Source organism: Trypanosoma cruzi, genomic scaffold, assembly GCF_000209065.1.
Source record: "Trypanosoma cruzi strain CL Brener 1047053516579 genomic scaffold, whole genome shotgun sequence".
NCBI classification, from domain to species: Eukaryota; Euglenozoa; class Kinetoplastea; order Trypanosomatida; family Trypanosomatidae; genus Trypanosoma; species Trypanosoma cruzi.
Window position 1 is genome coordinate 447,471 of NW_001849570.1, and position 23,543 is coordinate 471,013.

Here is a 23,543-nt window from a genome sequence, read left to right on the forward strand (position 1 = left end):
TTGTTTTATTTTATTTTATTGTTTTTGTTGATGAAGTGCTAGCCTCTTGTATCCTTGTCAAGCCATTAACATTGTCTTTGACTTTTGGCGTGCGTCCGTTGATCCACGTCACCCCACGGTCTGCGCCGCTACTGGTGCTGCTATTGATGATCTGTGCGATGTGGTTTGCCAGCGGACGTCTTGCTTTCGCCCTGAAGTATTCCTTATTTCTTGACGATGTGTTCTGCTCCGACGGCGAGGTTCTCGTTTACGGTGGGGAGAATGCATCCCAGGGTGCAGGACGCGTTGCAGTTGTGCAGCGTCGTCTGGAAGGACCCATGGGTGCCCATAGGCATTAAGGCATCAACAACAGACCCGTGTGACAGCAGGAGGCACTGCGGCTTCTCCCGGTCTCACGCAATGGTTTCATTGAATGACAATCGCCACTGTGAGGATGGTGTTCTATCCTCTGCGCACGGTAACATCCTTGCCGAGGAGACTATCCCTGCTGCTGCGTAACTGCATGCGGATCGTCTGCTCGTCCAGCCACTGGAGGGTCCGTTGATTGTGCCCCCATTTGCCACGGGCAGCGTTTGCAGTCGGTTCACGGTGACTGCTGGGCATCCTTCCACTGGTGTTGCCAATTCTGACATGGTGCAGTACGTGGCTGCAGCGTTGGTTGTTGCGTGATCACTGCAGTGCGCCACACTGGAGGATGGCCGTCCAGTCGCTGGCGCCATGAACTTTGCTAGGCCTTTTTATTTCACTGACGCATCGCCACCCGCATCGCCGCGCACCTGTTGGCCCATGCTGTCGGGTTCAACTGCCCGCACATGGCAGGCCGCAGCATGGTGAGGAATGTTGCCGGTGTGCGTGGCAGAGCGCTGTTGGTGGTGGACTCGACGAATGCCGCGATGGCTGCGAGGGAGCACCACGACTGCGACGACATTGATGGCGTGGAGCTGCAGGATGACGATGGGGACGGGAGGACGCTGGAGTCGCACTGGTCGCGGCGCCACGCGAGGGATGAGTGGATGGCACCGATTGTGGGCGCCGGCGACTGCAGAGGAAGTGCTCCGCACTGAACATGAGTGAATATCCCCACATGCTCTGCGACGTGGGTGTCCCTGTCAAACGCTGCGCGTCGGACTGGTATTCCAGTGGTCGCTGTGCAGACGGAGTATCCATGAAATGTCAGCAAAACGCCCGATGGGCCGTTGCCCCATCACTGATCCCGCACTGGATGTGAGGGATATTGACGCTGTTATTTGGAGGGGAGAATATTTGTCTGCGATGCCTGGGGATGAGCCCTCTTCGTGGTGTCTGGACACGCTTCCCAACAACACGACGGATGCGAGGGACTCGGAGGAGACATACCTCAGTGCTGCAGTGCATGCGGCATTGAGGTGCCTCAGCATGCATTTGCATCTGGAAGTGACTGAAAAGGGTAACGTCCGTTGTGTTCCATGCACGGACGGGGCGACGGTTGCGTGGGCCACTCGACCCTGCGATGGGGGGACCGTTATTTGCCGTGACCACGCGCAGTTGTGCACGATATCTTTCACCAGCGCTAGCCTACTTCCAATGGTTCCGTGGGACGGCGAGGAGAGAGCATGTGGAGCAGGACGGTTTCACCGGCATCTACTGAACAAGGATTGCCAGGGGCATCCGTCCCCGTTGCGGAGAGCATTGAGACCGGCCGCGGCACACCACCGAAAGATGTAGACACGGCTGCTCTCCAGAAGCGTCCGTTGACAGAGGAGAAGTGGATCCGGCCAGGATGCCCCGACAGACCGCAAGAAGCTTCTCTCGGTGGCAGGGATCGAAGCAGCGAGACGGACGGCAGGCAGGACACGTCTCCGACTCTCGGTGATGACACTGCTGCCGCTGCTTGTCCCTGTCCGCTGCTTCTTCTGCTTGCCTCTGCTGCCGCCGTGGCAACACTCCATCGAGTTGCGGTGTGGATGGCGTTGCGCTGCAAGGTGACTGCGCTTCCTCCTGCTTGGCCTGCACCCAGCATTGTATGTCCAATAGGAAAATATTCATTTCAATGGGTCCCTTTCTCCATATGCATGTGCTGTGTCCGCTCCGTTTTTGTGTTTGAAATTGGTGGTATTTCCGATGCACACAGGTCTTCTTGTGTTGGTTGACGATGTGGGGGGCACCAGATGGTAGTATGGCATTGCTTGTGTGTTTGTTAGATTTTCTGAGACGCAAATACACACACCGGTGCGAGTGAAATGTGCGCACACAAGAGACACACACACGCATATCCAATCACATTGTCTGTGTGGCTTCTAATTGACATATTATGCGGGGCGGGTTGGTGCGGTCAATGCCGACGGAAGCGGGCAGCCGCGTGAGCCCAGCAATGGCGTTCGTGGTTGTGTGCGGGATTATATATTCCATCAGATGCTTGACGCCGTTCATGGATCGTCTAAAGTTTTTCTCTGCGATGCCCATGCTGCGTCTGCGCTGAGCTGCTCACTGCGTCTTCATGACCTCATGGGGCACGACATGACGCTGCTCGAGGACCTCATGACACCGAGGCAGCCGATTATGAGTAGCCCTGCGCCCTACTTTTTCCGTGGAGGATGCGTTTGTGAGCCGCGTGGTTGAGGATTGGATGGCAAAGGTTCCTTACAGGGATGTACACATCTTTGCGTTGGGGTGCACCCCGCATCGCAGTCCTCAGCAACTCGAGTGGGCTCGGATAGCGCCGAGGGCGATGCGTTCCAAGGAAATGGTGTTAGACTTTACTGCCCCTGAGGTGCTGGTGTTCCACCTCAGCATGCAGAATGGGTTCCCTCAGCTGCTGTCGCCTCCGAATTGAGAGTCCGTTGTGGATGTTGCGGCGTCACGTCCTGTGGCGGCTTTTCACGCCATGAACAACGGTGTGCCTGTCATTCGCTACCAAAAGAGAGGCAGCATCTGCCATGGGCATGCCGGGACCTTCTTTGAGGGCTTGCCAGGCAATACCACGACGAGCCGGATTCCAATTAGGGGCGCCGACAGTTGCGGCAACCCGGTGCGGATCATCGTTGATTGGGGCTGTGTCACGGTGACGCCGCTGATGCACCAACGCACATGTCAGTGCCTGCTTGATGACTTGATGCCGCTGGAGAATAACTTGTATGAGCAGACCTGTAGGAATTGTCTGGGGGTGGACTCGAAGCGGCAGTAATTGATGAGGAAGATGTGTACTGGTGCTCCTGCCGTCATTGATTCCTTGCGCAGTGCGTGGAGGAGCCTTCGGTGGCGCTGAAAAAACTCCACGCGTATCACCCGGGATTGGCGCATGGCGTGGAGCCGAAGGCCAAGCTTGTGAGGTTGGGCAGTGCGGTGCGGGCTCCGCCGGAGTTTCGGGAGAGGCAAGCCAGACTGTCGCTGCACATCGATTTTTGCGCGAGGCTTTTGGCACAGTACCGGGAGAAACGACTGGCGGAGGTGCGGGAGGTGGAACAAGACATCGCCGTTGGGCACAAAACCTTCAGGAAAAACCTGGATGGCGTACAGCAACTGACGAGGAATGCCGCGATGCCCCGTCCAGTGCGTCTGCGTCTTTTCCTGTTGCTTGTGGCTGCGAGCAGCACCGACGAGTTGACGGAGGCCAAGAAGCAGCAGCCGATCCGAGACGGTGGGCTGACGCCCGACGCCCATTTGTCCGCGAACCTTGAGCATGTGATGAGGAGGGCCGGGAGCGTGCAACGATACAGCACGGCGTCGGCGCAGAGCGAACGGAGCACGGGTGCCTCTGCGAGCAACGCCGCGACGGACGGGTATCCGTTTCTGAAGCAGGCCTGTATGCTTATGGAGACGGCGGACAGGAATAGGACGCTGCGGGTTGGGCTGTCGTTGGCATCGATGGAGGGCGATCATGTGATAGGGCCAAATGGCGCGAGTGGTGGCCAAAACAGTGGAGAAGCAGGAAAAAACGCCGGGCCATTTCAAGGGTGTGGTGGCAAATGGGAGAATCATCCTGTTCTGGGTGGCGGTGGCGGTGTTGGGACGATTGCCCTCACAACTCCTCAGCGCATTGTGCTGCTTGTTTTGGGTGGTGTGGCCTGCAGCGAGAGGCGCTCGGTCCATGAGATATCCAAAAGGTATGGCCGTGAGGTGGTCATTGGGAAACCTCGCTGCTGCGTCCTGAGTCCTTTGTGTGCAGGGACTTGGCATCCTACGGCAGTAGGACTTACGGGCGAGGCACGCACAGGAATGCATCGAGGGCCAAAGAGTGGAACAGATGCAACCACACACGATTGCGGGTGTCCATGGGGATTGTGTGCGCTTCTTCCTGCATTCCGTTCCTCTCCAAGAAGCGTTTCATACGATGCGCGTGTGTGTGTTTCAACGGCTGCGCTGCTCGCCTTTTGCTTTTGTTTTTTTGCGTGTGCGGTTGCAGGCCATTTCTCTGCTACGAAGAGTGCGGTTAAAAAAGGAAGGACATTTGTGGAGCATGCACCCACGGCTTCAGTGTTCATCCACTGATGCTGACCTTTCTTGCCAGGGCATTTGTGCGCGCTTTTCCCTGCATTATCACTTTTTTTTTGCACAGGAGGCAACGGGTGGGCATTCGTGAGTGCTGCGGCGGGCTGTTGTTGCCCTCGCCGGGACGCGCTTAACGGCGGCAGCTCCATGACTTTGTGCACAAAAGGAATGGAACGTTCTTTGGATTCTCACCGCAGGCGCATGCCGTGGACGGCCGAAAAGGAGTGTGTGCCCGGTGTTGTTCATAGCTCCAGGGAAAAGATGGTGTTGGATGGCGCACGACGAGTGGATGTGGATTGTGTCGACCGTGCATCGCAGGTGTATCCGCTGGAGGCATTGCGGGCGGCCGTGGCCAGTTAAGAGTACAATACGTCCACCGGAAGAACATTTTTTAATTGGCTTCTCAGGCGGAATCCAATGTACTCAGGCAATGGGTTTACTGCAAGGGGTGGCAGGAGGGGACGTACGATGAGGACGCCACCAGCACCGCCATTCATTTTCGTCGCCGCGAGACCACAACGCAGCCTCATGAGACTACACGCCTTGCGGATTTTCCGGGGTGGCACGCACTGTTCCGCTTGGCGTCACTGTTCCCCATCCCGAGCTTCGGTGCAGACTCCCTCGTCGATGCAAGTTCCTATCGCTTGCGGACACACACTCATTGATTGATGCGGCCGACACCCCAGCCCATTGCTGGTGCTTCTGGCATGACTGCTGCACCGCCCCCAGCAGCTGGTGCAGCGGGACTGGGGACGAGAACACAGCTGAACAAGTTCATTCAGATGGTGCTGGCAGCCCTGTCAGCGTCCCGCCGACTCCACCGGCGAGCACAGAAAACGACGGGACAGGGAAGGCATCGACGAAGTGTCAGGACACCAGTTGTTTTTTCACATCACTCTCAGTCAAACAACCGGAAGAATTAACGACAACATCAGTCACCAACAATGACAAGGGAACAACGACCACCGCCGACAGCGACAGCAGCACCGCGGTCTTCCACACCACTTCTCATCTTTTGCGTCTTATTTTCAGTTATGAAGCGGCAGCTGCGATGGCGTCCAGGCCTGCATGAAGTGGTGTGCGCTGAATATGAACGAAGACCAAAGGCAACTGAATTATTCCTGTGATGAATATTGGCTGCACTTCCCGTGGACCATCAATTCACGTGGTGTGCGGGGATCTCTCCTTTTTAATTGTTACTATGCTTTTGTGTTGCTGTGTGCGCTGCACCTCCTCTTGTGTGTGTGTGTACCCTCCGTGAGGGGTGCCGACACGACGGACCGCTCTCGCCGTATGTGCATGCGGTGGAGCCTTGTGTGCCGCTCCTGTTTGCTTCTCCCTCTTCCATCTGTGTGTTGGTGTTGCGGCAGGGCTGTGTGTGTGTGTGCCTGTTGCCGTGGATTGGAGTGTGTGTCGTGCGTGGTGTGCGGCGTACGGTGCATGCCTGGCTGCTGTCCTCTCTTCATGTGGTGTGCCCTCTGTGTGTGTGTCTGCCGCACCTCTCGTCTCCCCTGTTGCTCTCCATGTCCCTCACTGTGCAGATCAGCTCCAAACCACTGAACGACCACACTCACGATGATGACGTGCCGTCTGCTGTGCGCCCTGTTGGTGCTCGCCCTGTGCTGCTGCCCGTCCGTGTGCACCTCAGAGTCTCCGGAGGAGAATGTTGATGATTCCAGGACGACGACGAACACGACAACACAGCCACCAACCGCTAACGGGCCGTCTGGCGCTGATGAAAGCGTCAACAGTCGTTCTTCTAATTCAGAGTCAGGACCACGGGTGGAAGGTGAGTCAGGGTCGCCAGGCACGGGGGCCACTGCGGGAAAATCAGCAAATAGTGCGCCAGAGACACCAGGCTCTACCGGTCCGGAAAAGCAATCAAAGGAAGCTTCCAGTGCAGTACAGTCAAATGGTACGAACGGTGCGACAGAGCCACCAAGTCCCACGGATCCTTCTTCAGACAAAGCAGATCAGGGAGTCGAAGTTTCTGCCGAGACGACTACTACAACTACGACAACGACAACTACGACGACAACCACCACCACCACAAAGGCACCAAGTATTACGACTACAACAGAGGCGCCAACTACGATGAGCACCCGCGCACCGTCACGTCTTCTCGAAATCGACGGCAGCCTCAGCAGCTCTGCGTGGGTGTGTGCCCCGCTGCTGCTCGCCGTATCCGCGCTGGTGTACACCACTCTGGGCTGAAGAGGTGTATGCGGGCTGTGCGTGCCAGCACTCAACCACGGGGATTTGTGTGCGTCCACTGTGGTCCGATGAAACTAAATAAATACGAGAAAATAATGATTGTGTTTTGCTTTGTTTGCTTCTGCTGCCCTGCTGTGTGCTCCGTGTTGCAGCTCCCTGTATCCGTCACGTTGAACGCATCCCAGACACACTTATATGCTCAACATGCACACAACTGTTTGCGTGGACGCATGCTTGCATGTGGATGCATGCACAATGGCGCCATACTGTGCGGTTCCTTTTATTAAATTTTTTGTTGCTTTTTTACTTGTGTTTTTAATTGTTTTCTTTTTTTTATTGCTGATTAATTACTGCAGGACTGTGCATTTGCCTTTTGTGCCCTCCCACTGATTCCAACTGCATCATAGTGTGTTTGTTGCTGCTTCTGGGCTGCTGCCATTTGTTACTGTACGTGGCTGTGTGACTTGTTTCTCCCCTTTTGCCTTTGCCTTCCACTTTGCGTTGACGGGGTGTTAGTTTGTGCTGAAGGCTACACGCAAGTGACAGGAGTGATGGCGATGATGATGACTGGCCGTGTGCTGCTGGTGTGTGCCCTCTGCGTGCTGTGGTGCGGTGCCGGATGGGTTTATGCGGGAGACGTCGAGAACAACGCAGGGGAAGGTTTCATGGCGTCGGGAGTTTTGGGTGTGAATCGGTTGCGTGTGCCAAGCGTATGTGGTAAGGTTGCGATCACGCTGCCCTCGCGTATGGTCTCGTTCATCACCGCCGCTGAAGCCTCGACTAACGATGATGCTTCTGGTATTATTGGAGGTAATCCAGACTCACCTTCAGGTGCTGGTGCCGCTGCCGGTTCTGTTTCTGGTGGTGCAGGTGGAGCTGGAGGTAGTGGAGGAGGCGGTGGAACTTCTGGTGGCAGTGGCAATTCTGCTGGCGGAAGTGACGGTAACAGGGACACAACTGAAGATCCTACAGGTGTTGGTGGTGGTTCTTTGCAGTCTCCTCCTTCAGTTGACCCTAATTCATCTCGCATTCCCAATGAGGTTGGTGAGTCACAGAACACAGAAGTTTCTTTATCCCCTGAGGAGACGATATCTCCTGAAGCAGCTGCGGAGTCGGGACCAACAGCGTCTCCAGGGAATACACCACCCAAAGTGGAGACAGCGGATAAATCGAAACCCAAAGAAGAAGAGAAAGGGCTCTCCGTCACACAAGCAGCAGCACCAATTTCAGTTAATGGTGAGGCTTCAACTGGAGAACAGAATCAGCACAATGATGTGGGGAAGGTGGACCATTCCAGCAACCAAACACCACCGCCAGTACCGCCATCGGCGGTGACAACACCAGGTCTATCAAAAGAACCGGCACCTCCAGCAACAGAAGCATCACCAAGCGATGGAAGCCTGCCAGCACCAAATGTCCCACAGACTGCAAAAGATCAAGAACAAAAAACGTCAGTGTTAACAATTAAAATGGAGTCCAATGCACCGGAAATTCCTTCAGAGGATAATGTGGTACAGCAACAAGGACAAAACACAACCACAGAGGAATTGATGGAAAATTCATCTCGCGGCAGTCAAGCGGAAACAACGACATCATCCATATATACAAGTGGCACTGGGGAAGCCCAGAGTACGGCGGATGCGGATGATGCTCAACGGCCCAACCCCAGTGAATCACAGAACGATCTTGAAGGCAGTGATACCAACAATTCTTCTAAAACAGATGAGGTAGCACCTCAATCAGCAATAACACTCACCACCGCTCAAAAAAATGGTACGACGACACCTGGTGACAGCGACAGCAGCACCGCGGTCTCCCACACCACCTCCCCTCTTTTGCTTCTTCTTGTTGTTGCGTGTGCGGCTGCTGCTGCGGTGGTGGCCGCGTGAGAGTGAGGGAGAGAGAGCCGTGCACCGCCCGCACACACACTCGTCCTTCACTCACTCTCTCTGTGTGTGTGTCCCCTTGCATGGACTCTCGCCCTCACCTCATCCCACGAGGCACACACATAATGTGCCCATTGTATATATTGCATGCACACCCATGCAGGCCCGTTGGTGCTCTCTTTTGCACCACACGCACCGCTGCCGTCCTGCCTGGCTGCATGGGCGGAGCACCGTAACTGTTTCTGTTTTGTTTCCATTGCATTGAGTGGGCGACCTCTCTCTCTCTCTGTTTGTGTGTTTTGCTTTACGGGAGCAATGAGAGTGCGTGCGCTGGTCGTCCCACGCTTCGGCTTTTTGTTGTTTTGTAAATTTAATTTTTTTTTCTGCTTGCATTTCAATACTTTTTTCAAATTCATTTTGTGTTTTTTTTTCTTCTCACTCCAAACATCGCTCTTTTCTTCTTTTGCTTTCGGGGGGCAATCAATATGGACGTTTCTTTTCTTTTCTACTCTTCCCTCTTTTAATTGTTTCTTCTGCACTCTTCCTGTGAGGGGTGCCGTGTGTTTCCCGCCCAACTGCTCCACTCGCACACCCACCGACACGCTCATGAAGACGGCCCTGTGCGCCTCGCCTGCTGCACGCATGAGGAGGGGCCGCGACGAACGGCGCGCTGAGGGAGCCGTGACGTGTGAGCGTGCGACGAGGGCCTGTGGGGCGGAGCACACATTTCTTTCCCTCTTGTTTTGTTTTCTTGCGGCCAGGGCGGGCAGACACCCGCAGCGCCACGCACACACAGCCACACCCTGCCGCCGTGTTGTTTGCTTTTTTTTTTGTTCTTCTTTTTTTTGTGGATGTGTGTGTGCTGCCACCGTGCGTGATTGTTGAGGTTGTGGCCGTACCGCATGCATCGCTGCCATCCAGCTGTGCCTCTTGCTGTGCTGATGTGCCTCCCTGTGCTCCTCCTCTTTGCAGCTTCTCCAACAGACACCCACACACATATGAGTAGTTGCACAGTGCTCTGCAAGAACGCTTTTGGTAACGAGGGACGTTGGCTGACGTTCCGTGCTGAAATGATGACGCGGCTGCACGATGGCCTTCTCCGGCGATGAAAGTCGCTGTGTTCTCGGCACACACATCTACACACTCTTCCTTGTCTCTCTGTGGGGGTGATTGCAGCAGCAGCGTGGTCTACGGCAGCGGCAGCTGGAGCCTTGGAGAGGGACGAGGCGCGGAAGAAGCAGAAGAGGGCGAACCTGCTGGACGAGATTACGATGGCGGATGAAAGCTGTTTCGTTGCCTGTGCTTCGTACATTGCTAAGAGTGCGCCGTGTCGCCGCCTGACGGGATGCCTGCACTCGGCACCCTTCGAGACATGGTGCTGTTTCATTCAGTGTGATGTCACAATCATCATGGCAGCACCTTTCTTCACTGGCCTTGAGTGTAAGAATACAAATGGCGGCAAATAGAGCGATGAGGATTATGGTGACGACTTGCACCGGGGGGCGGATTATTTGCGTGTCTTTGCACACGAATCCCAGGAGGGTTTGAATGCCGTCCCCACAATTCCCGGCCTCGCGGAACCGTTGGCTTTCGCGCTGTCACCCACCGTAATTAGTGCCCCATGCGTTGAGGCTGATCCATTTACCGTGGAGTTCACGCAGCAGGTCTCGAGTGGTTGTGCTGCTGGTCCCGCGTTGGCTCTTTCGCATGTATCTCAGCGTTGCCTGGCGGATGATTTGATGTCTGTGTTGTCCAGGCCGCCTCGGGTTTTCTTTTTGTGCCCAATAAGAAACACTTTGCGTTGCGGTGGATATTTACTTGCGTGGCCGTCGATGCCTGTGACGATGCTCAACGGGTGTGTCTTTTGTTTGGTGGGCACGAGGGAGACTTCGGTGTGTGTCGACGCCTCCGCGAAAGAATTCGTTGACGGATGGAGGCGAAAATAAGGGAGGTCTGTCCGCTGCATCTCTCAAGGCAGCTGCGGGGCACTCCGGACGCACAGAGTGAATGGATGGATGCCGCGCAGCTGGGGAGACCAGTTTTCTTCTCCGCCCTCCGTTGCCGGTGGAATCGAGAATCCACAGCGTCACTGCCAGCTGCATTTTACTGCTGGGGATCGACTGTTCTGAAGTTGCCCGTCTAATGTGAGTTGCAGCGCCAATGCAGGAAGACGCTTTCACGCATTGCGAGTATTTGCTCCAGCCTCGAGCTCATCAATATCCACAGCAGGGAGCAATGCATCTTGGTGGCCGGTGACGTTCAGACGAGTTTGTTTCACTTCACCCGCCTCGTATTTGTGAGGGACACTGCGCATCGACCCTCCCCAACAGTCCCATCACCTTCACTTTCCCCCGCCGACCGCTGCCATCTGCTGACGGTACAGTTGCTTGGCTCCGCCAATAATGCGCTTGCGAAACGTCCTCTCCGCACGCTGCAGGATTATTGCCGTGGAGGAGTTGATGGCATATGGTGCGGGTGTGGCGTCGACGGAGTCATCCACGCATTGTCTTAGAAACATGACTCTGAGTCGTGTCAGTCATGCCGTGTTTCCTTTTTTTTGTTGGGAGTCTTGTGGGTGTGTTTGAGCCCTTTTAGGAGCCTGTGTAGAGAATGATCGCGGGAGAGCTGGCTGCCTTAATGAATGTATATATATATACACCCTGATAGAACGAATATACACTTCTTTACGACACTTTTCTACCGTATGAGTTTTGGGAAGGCCACAACTTTAGGGAGCCGACAGCGGCCGGATAATTTTTTATTTTTATTTTTACCATCGCACCCACCCCCTTTTGTTTCTCACCACGCGGCGGTGTCTTGTGGCTGCAGGACCCCAAAAGTCTGCCACCTCGTAAGTAATAAATAAATATATGTATCCTATCCGAATAGAGTGAGCGGGCCACGATTGTGGCTAACGGATGGTATATATATATAAACATGCATTTATTTGCCTCGTGTTGAACTTTGAGGATGCGGTGAACCCACTCTTATTCCGTTGATCCCTCACTTATTTCTATCTTGTATGGTTTCTATTATTGAGAAACTCAGGATTTGGCCAGCGGCCCAGAAGATTATTCTTTATTGCATCACCTTATCAAAGAGAAGCAGGAACAACACAAACCGAATTGTTGGCTGCACCAACACAAGAAACATTCACAAGAGGAAAGAAACAAATAATTGTGCACCCTGCAGAAATCCCCAACACACGACCCAGGCATGAAGGTTTGCCCTCTGCAAAAACAAAACAAAAACGCATGCAGGCATCTGCCAACATCCAAACAGAAACACAAATAAATGATTGCTTGCTTTGTGCCATTCCTTGCGCTTGTTTTTTCGTGTGCTGCTGCTGCTGCGATGGTTGTTGGGCCTGCATGAAGTGGTGTGCGCTGAATATGAACGAAGACCAAAGGCAACTGAATTATTTTTGTGATGAATATTGACTGCACTTCCCGTGGACCATCAATTCACGTGGTGTGCGTGGATCATTCCTTTTTAATTGTTACTTTGCTTTTGTGTTGCTGTGTGCGTTGCAACTCCTCTTGTGTGCGTACCCTCCGTGAGGAGTGCCGACACGACGGACCGCTCTCGCCGTATGTGCATGCGGTGGAGCCTTGTGTGCCGCTCCTGTTTGCTTCTCCCTCTTCCATCTGTGTGTTGGTGTTGCGGCAGGGCTGTGTGTGTGTGCCTGTTGCCGTGGATTGGAGTGTGTGTCGTGCGTGGTGTGCGGCGTACGGTGCATGCCTGGCTGCTGCCCTCTCCTCATGTGGTGTGCCCTCTGTGTGTGTTTCTGCCGCACCTCTCGTCTCCCCTGTTGCTCTCCATGTCCCTCACTGTGCAGATCAGCTCCACACCACTGAACGACCACACTCACGATGATGACGTGCCGTCTGCTGTGCGCCCTGTTGGTGCTCGCCCTGTGCTGCTGCCCTTCCGTGTGTGCGACAGCAAGTGAAATTAAACCTCAACAAGAGGCCGATTTGCCGGCCACTGACTCACAAGCGCAGGAAAAGCTTGGTGAGGTACGGGATTCAATTAAGGATCCTGATGCAATACTGAAAGGAAATGCGGCGTCCGGAATAGGACAGAATGCAAATGGGGCGCCCTCCAGTAAATCAGAACCATCAGTTCCGAAGTTGAATGCGTTAGGGGTGGAAAGTCCGAAGGACGTTCAGGATCAGGCACGTGCTGGGGTCACTGAGACGGCAAAACAAGGAAAAGTAAAGCCCCTTAATCCAGAAGCAACAGGCAAATCCGGTGAGCAGCAGTCAACAAGTGTGAATGCCATAATGAAGGTATCAGGTAGCGATATCACTGCCGCAACCACGACAACTACGACCACAACGACAACCACCACCACCACAAAGGCACCAAGTATTACGACTACGGCGGCGCCAACCACGACGACCACCCGCGCACCGTCACGTCTTCGCGAAATGGACGGCAGCCTCAGCAGCTCTGCGTGGGTGTTTGCCCCGCTGCTGCTCGCCGTATCCGCGCTGGCGTACACCACTGTGGGCTGAAGAAGTGTATGCGGGCTGTGCGTGCCAGCACTCAACCACGGGGAATTGTATGCGTCTACTGTGGTCCGATGTAGATAAATAAGAGAAAATAATGATTGTGTTTTACTTCATTTGCTTCCGCTGCCCTGCTGTGTGCTCCGTGTTGCTGCTACCTGTATCCGTCACGTTGAACGCATCTCAGACACACTCATATTCATTGCACGCACACAACTGTTTGCGTGGAATCACATTTGAGGATGGGTGCGTGCGCACCGGAGCCATACTGTGCAGCCCCTTGTTTTTTGTGTGTTTTTACATTTTTTACTTCAGTGCTGTTTGTTTACCTGTGTTTTGTTTTTAATTGCTTTGTGTGTTTTTTCTGTTTACTTGCTGCGGGGCTTTGTGTGTGTTTTTTGCCTTCCCACTGTTTTCAACTGCCTCATAGTGTGTGCGTTGCTGCTTCTGGGCTGCTATCATTTGTGACTGTGCGGTGGCTGTGTGTGGTGTAGCGGCCGTGTCTCTTCTTTTTGCTTTCACGCTGCGTTGACGGGGCGTTAGTTTGTGCTGAAGGCTGCACGCAATTGACAGGAGTGATGGCGATGATGATGACTGGCCGTGTGCTGCAGGTGTGTGCCCTCTGCGTGCTGTGGTGCGGTGCCGGCGGTAGATGTACTGAAGGCGGTGAGACACCTGTTGAGGGTAAACTCGGTAATACTGCGAGCGGTGCTGAAGTTCTGCAAGCAAAACCCGAGACGGCAGAATCAGGCATTCCGGGAACGCAACCACAAGTACCAATAGATAATGAGGAAGCAAAACGCCTAATTGGAGAGGGATCTTTGGAAGGAAGCGAAGATAACGTTGTTGCAGACACAGAAGATCTTTCTGAAGACGATGAAGGAGGTGAGGAAGAAGGAAATGAGGAAACCCAAAGAAAAAAATTGAACGGAAGACAGGAGGAACATGAAGAAAAGGGACCTGCAAGTGGCCTTGACACCTCGAACGGGTCGTCAATTGAGAGTCAGCTACAAACGCTCCAGACAAATTCATCTACAGGTAGCAGTCCTCCTTCCAGTAGTCTGAAAGCGATTCCCGATCCCACGCAAACAGGAATTAAAGAAAACGGCGTCTCCGTTACAAATCCACCGACAGATGAAGAAACACTCAAAGAAGATACCAGAGACAACGTACCACATGGTGGACTTGCGAAATTAACTCTTCCGCCTCCTCCAGAAGACAGTGCTGCTGCCAGTGGAATTTTTGCCGAATACAAGAAAGACGAAGGTCAACAAGATGCTAATTTGCATAGCACTGCGACCACAGTACAAGACAGCCAGGACGACACTACGAAAAACACTAAGAAAGAAACAATACCAACCGCTATAAAAACTGATACTGAGACTACACAGCACAATGACAGCAGCCCAGCAGAACTAACGGCCCCGCAGTCTGACGCTGGTGCGGAGAGCACTCCGTCGACCAATTATTCAGGGCATTCATCCACTGAGGACGCTGCACGGCTCAGTGAGACCAACGATGCTGAAGACGCATTAGGCAGCACAGAGAATGCGGACTCTAAGATTGCAGAAACCGAAAAGGCGCCTCTCGCCACCGCCAACACAACTGACACGACGAACACACAAAACGGTGACGGCAGTACCGCGGCCTCCCACACCACCTCCCCTCTTTTGCTTCTTATTGTTGTTGCGTGTGCGGCTGCTGCTGCGGTGGTGGCCGCGTGAGAGTGAGGGAGAGAGAGCCGTGCACCGCCCGCACACACACTCGTCTTTCACCCACTCTCTGTGTGTGTCCCCTTGCATGGACTCTCGCCCTCACCTCACCCCACGAAGCACGCACATAATGTGCCCATTGTATATATGCATGCACACCCATGCAGGCCCGTTGGTGCTCTCTTTTGCACGACACGCACCGCTGCCGTCCTGCCTGGCTGCATGGGCGGAGCACCGTAACTGTTTTTGTTTTGTTTTTATTGCATTGAGTGGGCGACCTCTCTCTCTCTCTGTGTGTGTGATTTGCTTTACGGGAGCAATGAGAGTGTGTGCGCTGGTCGTCCCACGCTTCGGCTTCTTGTTTTATTGTTTTATTGATTTGTGGTTGCGCACTTACACTCCGCTTTTTTGATCGGCGGCATGTTTTGACTGCGATCACTTTAATCCTCTTTTGTCATTCCCATATTGTTTTTCTTGTTGCTGGGGAGGGTTTCAGTCTCTCGTAATCTTGCCAAGCCACTCAGTGTTTCCTTCCGCGTGTGCCATGCGCCATTTTATCCACGTTGCCCGCGGCCAGCAGCGCTGCTTCTTCTGCTTGTGATGATGTTTGTGGTGTGATTTGTCAGTTGGTGCTTTTGTTTACCTTGATGTATCCTTTTTCTTTTGACGCTGCGATACGTCCGACGGCGCGTGGTTGATTCTCCTGATGGTGAGGGACATGCCTCTCAGAGTGCAGGATGCGTCGCGGGTGGACAGCGGCTTTGGGAAGGACCGACGAGTGGCAGTCCGCATCAATGTGTCAACAAGGGACTTAGATGACAGCAGGAAGCACTGCGGCTTCTCCTGGTCTCACGCAATGAATTCATTGAATGACAATCGCCACCGTGAGAATGGTGTTCTATCCTCTGCACACGGTAATATCGTTGCCGAGGAGACTGTCCCCGCTGCTGTGTAACTGCATGCGGATCGTCTGCTCGTCCAGCCACTGGAGGGTCCGTTGACTGTGCCCCCATTTGCCACGGGCAGCGTTTGCAGTTGGTTCACGGTGCCTGATGGGCATCGTTCCACTGGTGTTTCCAATTCTGTCATGGTGCTGTACGTGGCTGCAGCGCCGGGTGGTGTGTGGGCACTGCGGTGCGTCACGCTGGAGGATGGCCGTCCAGTCGCTGGCGCCATGCACTTTGCCTGTCAGTTTCATTTCACGGACGCATCGCCACCCGCATCGCCGCGCACCTGATGGCCCATGCTGTCGGGTTCAACTGCCCGCACATGGCAAAGTGCAGCATGGTGAGGCATGTTGCCGGTGTGCGTGGAAGAGCGCTGTTTGTGATGGTGCACTCGACGAATGCCGCGATGGCTGCGAGGGAACACCAATATTGCGGCGACACTGATGGCATGGAACTGCAGGATAACGATGGGGACGGGAGGACGCTGGAGTCGCACTGATCGCGGCGCCACGCGAGGGATGAGTGGATGGCACCGATTGTGGGTGCCGGCGACTGCAGAGGAAGTGCTCCGCACTGAACATGAGTGAATATCGCCACATTTTCTGCGAATCGGGCGTTCCTGCCAGACGCTGCACGTCGGACCGGTATTCCAGTGGTCGCTGTGTAGACGGAGTATCCATGAAATGTCAACAAAACGCCCGATGGACAGTTGTCCCATCACTGATCCCGCACTGGATGTGAGGGATATTGACGCTGTTATTTGGAGGGGAGAATATTTGTCTGCGATGCCTGGGGATGAGCCCTCTTCGTGGTGTCTGGACACGCTTCCCAACAACACGACGGATGCAAAGGGACTCGGAGGAGACATATTTCAGTGTTGCCATGCATGCGGCATTGAGGTGCCTCAGCATGCATTTGCATCTGGAAGTGACTGAAGAGGGTAACGTCCGTTGTGTTCCATGCACGGACGGGGCGACGATTGCGTGGGCCACTCCGCCCTACGATGAGGGGACCGTTATTTGCCGTGACCACGCGCAGGTGTGCACGATATCTGCCAGCAGCGGTAGCCTACTTCCAATGGTTCCGTGGGACGGCGAGGAGAGAGCATGTGGAGCAGGACGGTTTCACCGGCATATACTGAACAAGGATTACCAGGGGCATCTGTCCCCGTTGCGGAGAGCATTGGGACCGGCCGCGGCACACCACCGAAGGACGTAGACACGGCTGCTCTCCAGAAGCGTCCGTTGACAGAGGAGAAGTGGATTCGGCCAGGATGCCCCGACAGACCGCAAGAAGCTTCTCTCGGCGGCAGGGATCGAAGCAGCGAGACGGACGGCAGGCAGGACACACCTCCGAATCCCGGTGATGACACTGCTGCTGCTTGTCCCTGTCCGCTGCTTCTTCTGCTTGCCTCTGCTGCCGCCGTGCCAACACTCCATCGAGTTGCGGTGTGGACGGCGTTGCGCTGCAAGGCGACTGTGCTTCCTCCTGCGTGGCTCGGACTCAGCATTGGATGTCCAATAGGAAAATATTCATTTCAATGGGTCCCTTTCTCCATATGCATGTGCTGTGTCCGCCCCGTTTTTGTGTTTGAAATTGGTGGTATTTCCGATGCACACAGGTCTTCTTGTGTTGGTTGCCGATGTTGGGGGCACCAGATGGTCGTATGGCATTGCTTGTGTGTTTGTTAGATTTTCTGAGACGCAAATACACAAAAAGCGGTGCGAGTGAAATGTGCGCACACAAGAGACACACACACATATCCAAGCACATTGTCTGTGTGGCTTCTAATTGACATATTATGCGGGGCGGGTTGGTGCGGTCAATGCCGACGGAAGCGGGCAGCCGCGTGAGCCCAGCAATGGCGTTCGTGGTTGTGTGCGGGATTATATATTCCATCAGATGCTTGACGCCGTTCATGGATCGTTTAAGGTTTTTCTCTGCGATGCCCATGCTGCGTCTGTGCTGAGCTGCTCACTGCGTCTCCATGATCTCATGGAGCACGACATGACGCTGCTCGAGGACCCCATGACACCGCGGCAGCCGATTATGAGTAGCCCTGCACCCTACTCTTTTCCGTGGAGGATGCTTCTGTGAGCCGCGTGGTTGAGGATTGGATGGCAAAGGTTCCTTACAGGGATGTACACATCTTTGCGTTGGGGTGCACCCCGCATCGCAGTCCTCAGCAACTCGAGTGGGCTCGGATAGCGCCGAGGGCGATGCGTTCCAAGGAAATGGTGTTAGACTTTACTGCCCCTGAGGTGCTGGTGTTCCACCTCAGCATGCAGAATGGGTTCCCTCAGCTGCTGTCGCCGCTGTCGCCCCCGAATTGAGAGTCCGTTTTGGATGTTGCAGCGTCACGTCCTGTGGCGGCTTTTCACGCCATGAACAACGGTGTGCCTGTCATTCGCTACCAAAAGAGAGGCAGCATCTGCCATGGGCATGCCGGGACCTTCTTTGAGGGCTTGCCAGGCAATACCACGACGAGCCGGATTCCAATTAGGGGCGCCGACAGTTGCGGCAACCCGGTGCGGATCATCGTTGATTGGGGCTGTGTCACGGTGACGCCGCTGATGCACCAACGCACATGTCAGTGTCTGCTTGATGACCTGATGCCGTTGGAGAATAACTTGTATGAGCAGACCTGTAGGAATTGTCTGGGGGTGGACTCGAAGCGGCAGTAATTGGTGAGGAAGATGTGTACTGGTGCTCCTGCCGTCATTGATTCCTTGCGCAGTGCGTGGAGGAGCCTTCGGTGGCGCTGAAAAAACTCCACGCGTATCACCCGGGATTGGCGCAGGGCGTGGAGCCGAAGGCCAAGCTTGTGAGGTTGGGCAGTGCGGTGCGGGCTCCGCCGGAGTTTCGGGAGAGGCAAGCCAGACTGTCGCTGCACATCGATATTTGCGCGAGGCTTTTGGCACAGTACCGGGAGAAGCGACTGTCAGAGGTGCGGGAGGTGGAACAAGACATCGCCGTTGGGCACCAACCCCTCAGGAAATACCTGGATGGCGTGCGGCACCTGACGAGGGATGCCGCGATGCCCCGGCCAGTGCGACTGCGTCTTTTCCTGTTGCTTGTGGCTGCGAGCAACACCGACGAGTTGACGGAGGCCAAGAAGCAGCAGCTGATCCGAGACGGTGTACTGACGCCCGACGCCCATTTGTTTGTGAACCTTGAGCATGTGACGAGGAGGGCCGGGAGCGTGCAACGATACAGCACGGCGTCGGCGCAGAGCGGACGGAGCACGAGTGCCTCTGCGAGCAACGCCGCGACGGACGAGGATTCGTTTCTGAAGCATGCCTGTATGATGATGGAGACGGCGAACAGGAATAGGACGCTGCGGGTTGGGCTGTCGTTGGCATCGATGGAGCGCGATCATGTGATAGGGCCAAATGGCGCGAGTGGTGGCCAAAACAGTGGAGAAGCAGGAAAAAACGCCGAGCCATTTCAAGGGTGTGGTGGCAAAGGGGAGAATCATCCTGAGCTGGGTGGCGGTGGCGGTGGTGGGACGATTGCCCTCACAACTCCTCAGCGCATTGTGCTGCTTGTTTTGGGTGGTGTGGCCTGCAGCGAGAGGCGCTCGGTCCATGAGATATCCAAAAGACATGGCCGTGAGGTGGTCATTGGGAAACCTCGCTGCTGCGTCCTGAGTCCTTTGTGTGCAGGGACTTGGCATCCTACGGCAGTAGGACTTAGGGGCGAGACACGCAGAGGAATGCATCGAGGGCCAAAGAGTGGAACAGATGCAAACACACACGATTGCGGGTGTCCATGGGGATTGTGTGCGCTTCTTCTTGCCTTCCCTTTCTTTCCACGAAGCGTTTCATACGATGCGCGTGTGTGTGTTTCAACGGCCGCGCTGCTTGCCTTTTGCTTTTTTTTTTTGCCTGCGTGTGCGGTTGCAGGTCATTTCTCTGCTACGATAAAGGCGGTTAAAAAAGGAGGGACATTTGTGGAGCATGCACCCACGGCTTCAGTGTTCATCCACTGGTGCTGACCTTTCTCGCTGGGGCATTTGTGCACGCTTTTCCCTCCAATGTCTATTTTTTTTTTTTGCACAGGAGGCAACGGGTGGGCATTCGTGAGTGCTGCGGCGGGCTGTTGTTGCCCTCGCCGGGACGCGCTTAACGGCGTCAGCTCCATGACTTTGGTGCACAAAAGGAATGGAACGTTCTTTGGATTCTCACCGCAGGCGCATGCCGTGGACGGCCGAAAAGGAGTGTGTGCCCGGTGGTTTTCATGGCTCCAAGGAAAAGATGGTGTTGGATGGTGCACAACGAGTGGATGTGGAATGCGTTGGCCGTGCATCGCAGACGTATTCGCTGGAGGCATTGCGGGCGACCGTGGCCAGTTACGAGTACAATACATTTAGAGGAAAGAACATTTTAATTGGCTTTTCAGGCGGAATCCAATGTACTCAGGCGATGGGTTTACTGCAAGGGGTGGCAGGAGGGGACATACGACGAGGACGCCACCAGCACCGCCATTCATTTCCGTCGCCGCGAGACCACAACGCAGCCCGCGCCAATACGTCTTGCGGATTTTCCGGGTTGGCGTGCACTGTTCCGCTTGGCGCCACTGTTCCCCCATCCCCGAGCGTCGGTGCAGACTCCCTGTCGATGCATGTTCCTGTCGATTGCGGGCACACACCCATTGATTGATGATGCGGCCGACACCCCAGCCCATTGCTGGTACTTCTGGCATGACCGCTGCACCGCCCCCAGCAGCTGGTGCAGCGGGACTGGGACGAGAACAAGGCAGACCAAGTTCAGTCAGATGGTGCTGGCAGCCCTGTCAGCGGCCCACCACACCACCAGCGAGCACAGAAATCGACGGAACAGGGAAGGCATTGACGGAGTGTCAGGACACCAGTTGTCTTTCCACATGACTCCTAGTCAAGCAACCAGAAGAATTAACAACAACATCAGTCACCAACAATGAAAAGGAACAACGACCACCGCCGACAGCGACAGCAGCACCGCGGTCTTCCACACCACCATCCTCTGTTTTGCTTCTTCTTGTTGTTTTTGCGTGCGCGGCTGCGGTGGTGGCCGTGCCTGCATGAAGTGGTGTGCGCTGAATATGAACGAAGGCCAAAGAAAAATGAATTGTTTTTGTGATGAATATTGGCTGCACTTCCCGTGGACCAACAATCCACGTGGTGTGCGGGGATCCCCTTTTTTATTGTTTCGTTGCTTTTTTGTTGCTGTGTGCGCTGCACCTCCTCTTGTGTGTGTGCGTACCCTTCGTGAGGGGTGCAGACACGACGGACCGCTCTCGCCGTATGTGCATGCGGTGGAGCCTTGTGTGCCGCTCCTGTTTGCTTCTCCCTCTTCCATCTGTGTGTCGGTGTTGCGGCAGGGCTGTGTGTGTGTGTGCGTGTTGCCGTGGATTGGAGTGTGTGTTGTGCGTGGTGTGCGGCGTACGGTGCATGCCTGGCTGCTGCCCTCTCCTCATGTGGTGTGCCCTCTGTGTGTGTTTCTGCTACACCTCTCCTCTCCCCTGTTGCTCTCCATGTCCCTCACTGTGCAGATCAGCTCCACACCACTGAACGACCACACTCACGATGATGACGTGCCGTCTGCTGTGCGCCCTGTTGGTGCTCGCCTTGTGCTGCTGCCCTTCCGTGTGCGCGACGGAGCCTCCGCAGATGGATGATGCTTCCAGGACGATGACTACAGCAGAGGCACCAAAGGATGAGAAGAAGAGTGCGACTGAAAATGATGTACTTGTCGCCGGTCATTCATCTACTTTTTCAGAGTTAAGACTTCAAGAGAAGGATCAGTCAGGGTCATCAGTTTTGGGCCCCGTTGAGGACGAGGGAACGAAAGCCGGAGACGGTCCAACTACGGCCACTCCGGAAAAGCAATCAAACGACCCGAAGAATGTGGTACATACCGAAGGTAAGAAAAGCACGACAGAGTCACAAAGTGGTACGAGCAGTTCCACGGAAAATGAAGATAATAAGGCCGAAGATGCTCCCACGACTACGACGACCACCACCACAAAACTGCCAATTACGTCCACTACTGCGCCGGAGGCACCAAGTACTACAACTACAGAGGCACCAACTACGATGACCACCCGCGCACCGTCACGTCTGCGCGAAATCGACGGCAGCCTCAGCAGCTCTGCGTGGGTGTGTGCCCCGCTGCTGCTCGCTGCATCCACGCTGGCGTACACCACTCTGGGCTGAAGAGGTGTGTGTGGGCTGTGCGTGCCAGCACTCAACCACGGGGATTTGTGCGCGTCTACTTTGGTCTGATGTAAATAAATAAGAGTAATTATGATTGTGTTTTGCTTTCTTTGCTTCTGCTGCCCTGCTGTATGCTCCGTGTTGTGCTCCCATCCGTCACGTTGAACGCATCCCAGACACACTCATATGCTCAGCAAGCACGCAACTGTTTGCCTGGAATCACATTTGAGGATAGGTTCATGCACACTGGAGTCATTCTGTGCAGCCCCTTGTTTTTTGTGTGTTTTTACATTTTTTACTTCATTGCTGTTTGTTTACCTGTGTTTTGTTTTTAGTTGCTTTGTGTGTTTTTTCTGTTTACTTGCTGCGGGGCGCTGTGCTTTTTGGCTTTTTTACTGGTTTCAACTGCCTCATGGTGTGCGGTTGTGCCGCTGCTGCCATTTGTGACTGTGCGGTGGCTGTGTGACTTGTCTCTCTCTTTTTGCTTTCACTCTGCGTTGACGTGTTGTTATTTTGTGCTGAAGGCTGCACGCAAGTGACAGGAGTGATGGCGATGATGATGACTGGCCGTGTGCTGCTGGTGTGTGCCCTCTGCGTGCTGTGGTGCGGTGCCGGCGTTGTTGTGACTGATGGAACTGGAATGGATGCACAAGCCAGTGTGGCGCAACCTGGTCCTAGTGAGCCACAGATAACAGCTGGCGGAAATGGAGAAAATGAAGGAGAAAAAGATGTTACAAAAAATGAGGAACACAAACTATCAAAACAAGAGAAAGATGACGTTGAAAAGAAAAACCAAGAGCAAATCTTACCAGAAGAACACGATCAAGCACTAACAAATAAAGCAGCACAAAAACCCGCAGGGGAGCCATTGGAAGAAGTGAAAATCGATGTTGATTCTGAAGTTGAAGAAGAAATAAGTCTTGTGGATGGTGGGACTCCAAAAGAAGATGAAAAAGAACTGGGCCAAGAAGCAGTAGAAGTTGTACTTGGCAAAGATGATTCACCGGTGAATTTAACTGTCAGCCGTCAGGAAACATCAGGCATACATGCAGAGGACCCTGAGGGAAAAAGCGAACAAGAGGGTGAAAAAGAAGGGGAACAACACGTTCAACACCAAGAAGAAAATAAAGGAAAAAAACAAGACAAGGAAAATACAGAAGAAAATGAACAAATGCTACAGCAACAGGATCAAGGACTAGAACATACAGCAGACAAACAAAAAGGATCCAAAAAAGATGAAAAAGCTGTTGGCACAGCCGACACAGCACGTACAGACGACAGCGATAGCAGCACCGCGGCCTCCCACACCACCTCCCCTCTTTTGCTTCTTCTTGTTGTTGCGTGTGCGGCTGCGGCTGCGGTGGTGGCCGCGTGAGAGTGAGGGAGAGGGAGCCGTGCACCGCCCGCACACACACTCGTCCTTCTCTCTCTCTGTGCCCCCTTGCATGGACTCTCGCCCTCACCTCACCCCACGAAGCACACACATAATGTGCCCATTGTATATATGCATGCACACCCATGCAGTCCCGTTGGTGCTCTTTTTTGCAGCACACGCACCGCTGCCGTCCTGCCTGGCTGCATGGGCGGAGCACCGTAACTGTTTCTGT

At 54.4% G+C, this 23,543-nt stretch overlaps 6 protein-coding genes and 7 pseudogenes across 6 annotated transcripts, besides 18 other annotated features; all 13 read left to right on the forward strand.

Annotated features, from left to right (window-relative positions):
• Positions 1–159: part of a sequence feature (heterozygous, non-Esmeraldo-like haplotype) that runs on past the window's edge.
• Positions 160–8,170: a sequence feature (areas not merged during assembly with more than two copies in the genome that could not be assigned to a particular haplotype).
• Positions 318–1,010, forward strand: Tc00.1047053510025.113 (annotated as a pseudogene).
• Positions 2,315–4,129, forward strand: Tc00.1047053510025.126 (annotated as a pseudogene).
• Positions 4,561–5,259, forward strand: Tc00.1047053510025.139 (annotated as a pseudogene).
• Tc00.1047053510025.150 (mucin TcMUCII, putative) lies at positions 6,043–6,681 on the forward strand (the record flags this gene model as incomplete). The annotated part of the gene is made up of 1 exon (XM_812527.1): positions 6,043–6,681. The coding sequence occupies one exon, from the start codon at positions 6,043–6,045 to the stop codon at positions 6,679–6,681; it is 639 nt and encodes a 212-aa protein (XP_817620.1).
• Positions 6,465–6,565: a microsatellite.
• On the forward strand, positions 7,233–8,570 carry Tc00.1047053510025.160 (mucin-associated surface protein (MASP), putative; the record flags this gene model as incomplete). Its single annotated transcript, XM_812528.1, has 1 exon — positions 7,233–8,570. The coding sequence occupies one exon, from the start codon at positions 7,233–7,235 to the stop codon at positions 8,568–8,570; it is 1,338 nt and encodes a 445-aa protein (XP_817621.1).
• Positions 7,512–7,625: a microsatellite.
• Positions 8,171–9,201: a sequence feature (heterozygous, Esmeraldo-like haplotype).
• Positions 9,202–11,734: a sequence feature (areas not merged during assembly with more than two copies in the genome that could not be assigned to a particular haplotype).
• Tc00.1047053510025.165 lies at positions 10,038–11,012 on the forward strand (annotated as a pseudogene).
• Positions 11,161–11,643: a mobile genetic element.
• Positions 11,318–11,340: a sequence feature (AT_rich).
• Positions 11,735–12,537: a sequence feature (haploid, Esmeraldo-like haplotype).
• Tc00.1047053510025.170 (mucin TcMUCII, putative) lies at positions 12,440–13,087 on the forward strand (the record flags this gene model as incomplete). Its single annotated transcript, XM_812529.1, has 1 exon — positions 12,440–13,087. The coding sequence occupies one exon, from the start codon at positions 12,440–12,442 to the stop codon at positions 13,085–13,087; it is 648 nt and encodes a 215-aa protein (XP_817622.1).
• Positions 12,538–12,661: a sequence feature (areas not merged during assembly with more than two copies in the genome that could not be assigned to a particular haplotype).
• Positions 12,662–12,923: a sequence feature (haploid, Esmeraldo-like haplotype).
• Positions 12,885–12,975: a microsatellite.
• Positions 12,924–14,379: a sequence feature (heterozygous, Esmeraldo-like haplotype).
• Tc00.1047053510025.180 (mucin-associated surface protein (MASP), putative) lies at positions 13,660–14,805 on the forward strand (the record flags this gene model as incomplete). The annotated part of the gene is made up of 1 exon (XM_812530.1): positions 13,660–14,805. The coding sequence occupies one exon, from the start codon at positions 13,660–13,662 to the stop codon at positions 14,803–14,805; it is 1,146 nt and encodes a 381-aa protein (XP_817623.1).
• Positions 14,380–21,778: a sequence feature (areas not merged during assembly with more than two copies in the genome that could not be assigned to a particular haplotype).
• Positions 15,248–16,288, forward strand: Tc00.1047053510025.191 (annotated as a pseudogene).
• On the forward strand, positions 17,557–19,419 carry Tc00.1047053510025.200 (annotated as a pseudogene).
• On the forward strand, positions 19,826–20,527 carry Tc00.1047053510025.205 (annotated as a pseudogene).
• Positions 21,307–21,936, forward strand: Tc00.1047053510025.210 (mucin TcMUCII, putative; the record flags this gene model as incomplete). Its single annotated transcript, XM_812531.1, has 1 exon — positions 21,307–21,936. One exon carries the CDS (start codon positions 21,307–21,309, stop codon positions 21,934–21,936), a length of 630 nt encoding a protein of 209 aa, XP_817624.1.
• Positions 21,779–22,283: a sequence feature (areas merged during assembly that could not be assigned to a particular haplotype. This can correspond to areas where the two haplotypes were merged or to regions with more than two copies in the genome that were merged during assembly.).
• Positions 22,206–22,302: a microsatellite.
• Positions 22,284–23,543: part of a sequence feature (areas merged during assembly that could not be assigned to a particular haplotype. This can correspond to areas where the two haplotypes were merged or to regions with more than two copies in the genome that were merged during assembly.) that runs on past the window's edge.
• Tc00.1047053510025.220 (mucin-associated surface protein (MASP), putative) lies at positions 22,484–23,311 on the forward strand (the record flags this gene model as incomplete). The annotated part of the gene is made up of 1 exon (XM_812532.1): positions 22,484–23,311. One exon carries the CDS (start codon positions 22,484–22,486, stop codon positions 23,309–23,311), a length of 828 nt encoding a protein of 275 aa, XP_817625.1.
• Positions 22,997–23,107: a sequence feature (GA-rich).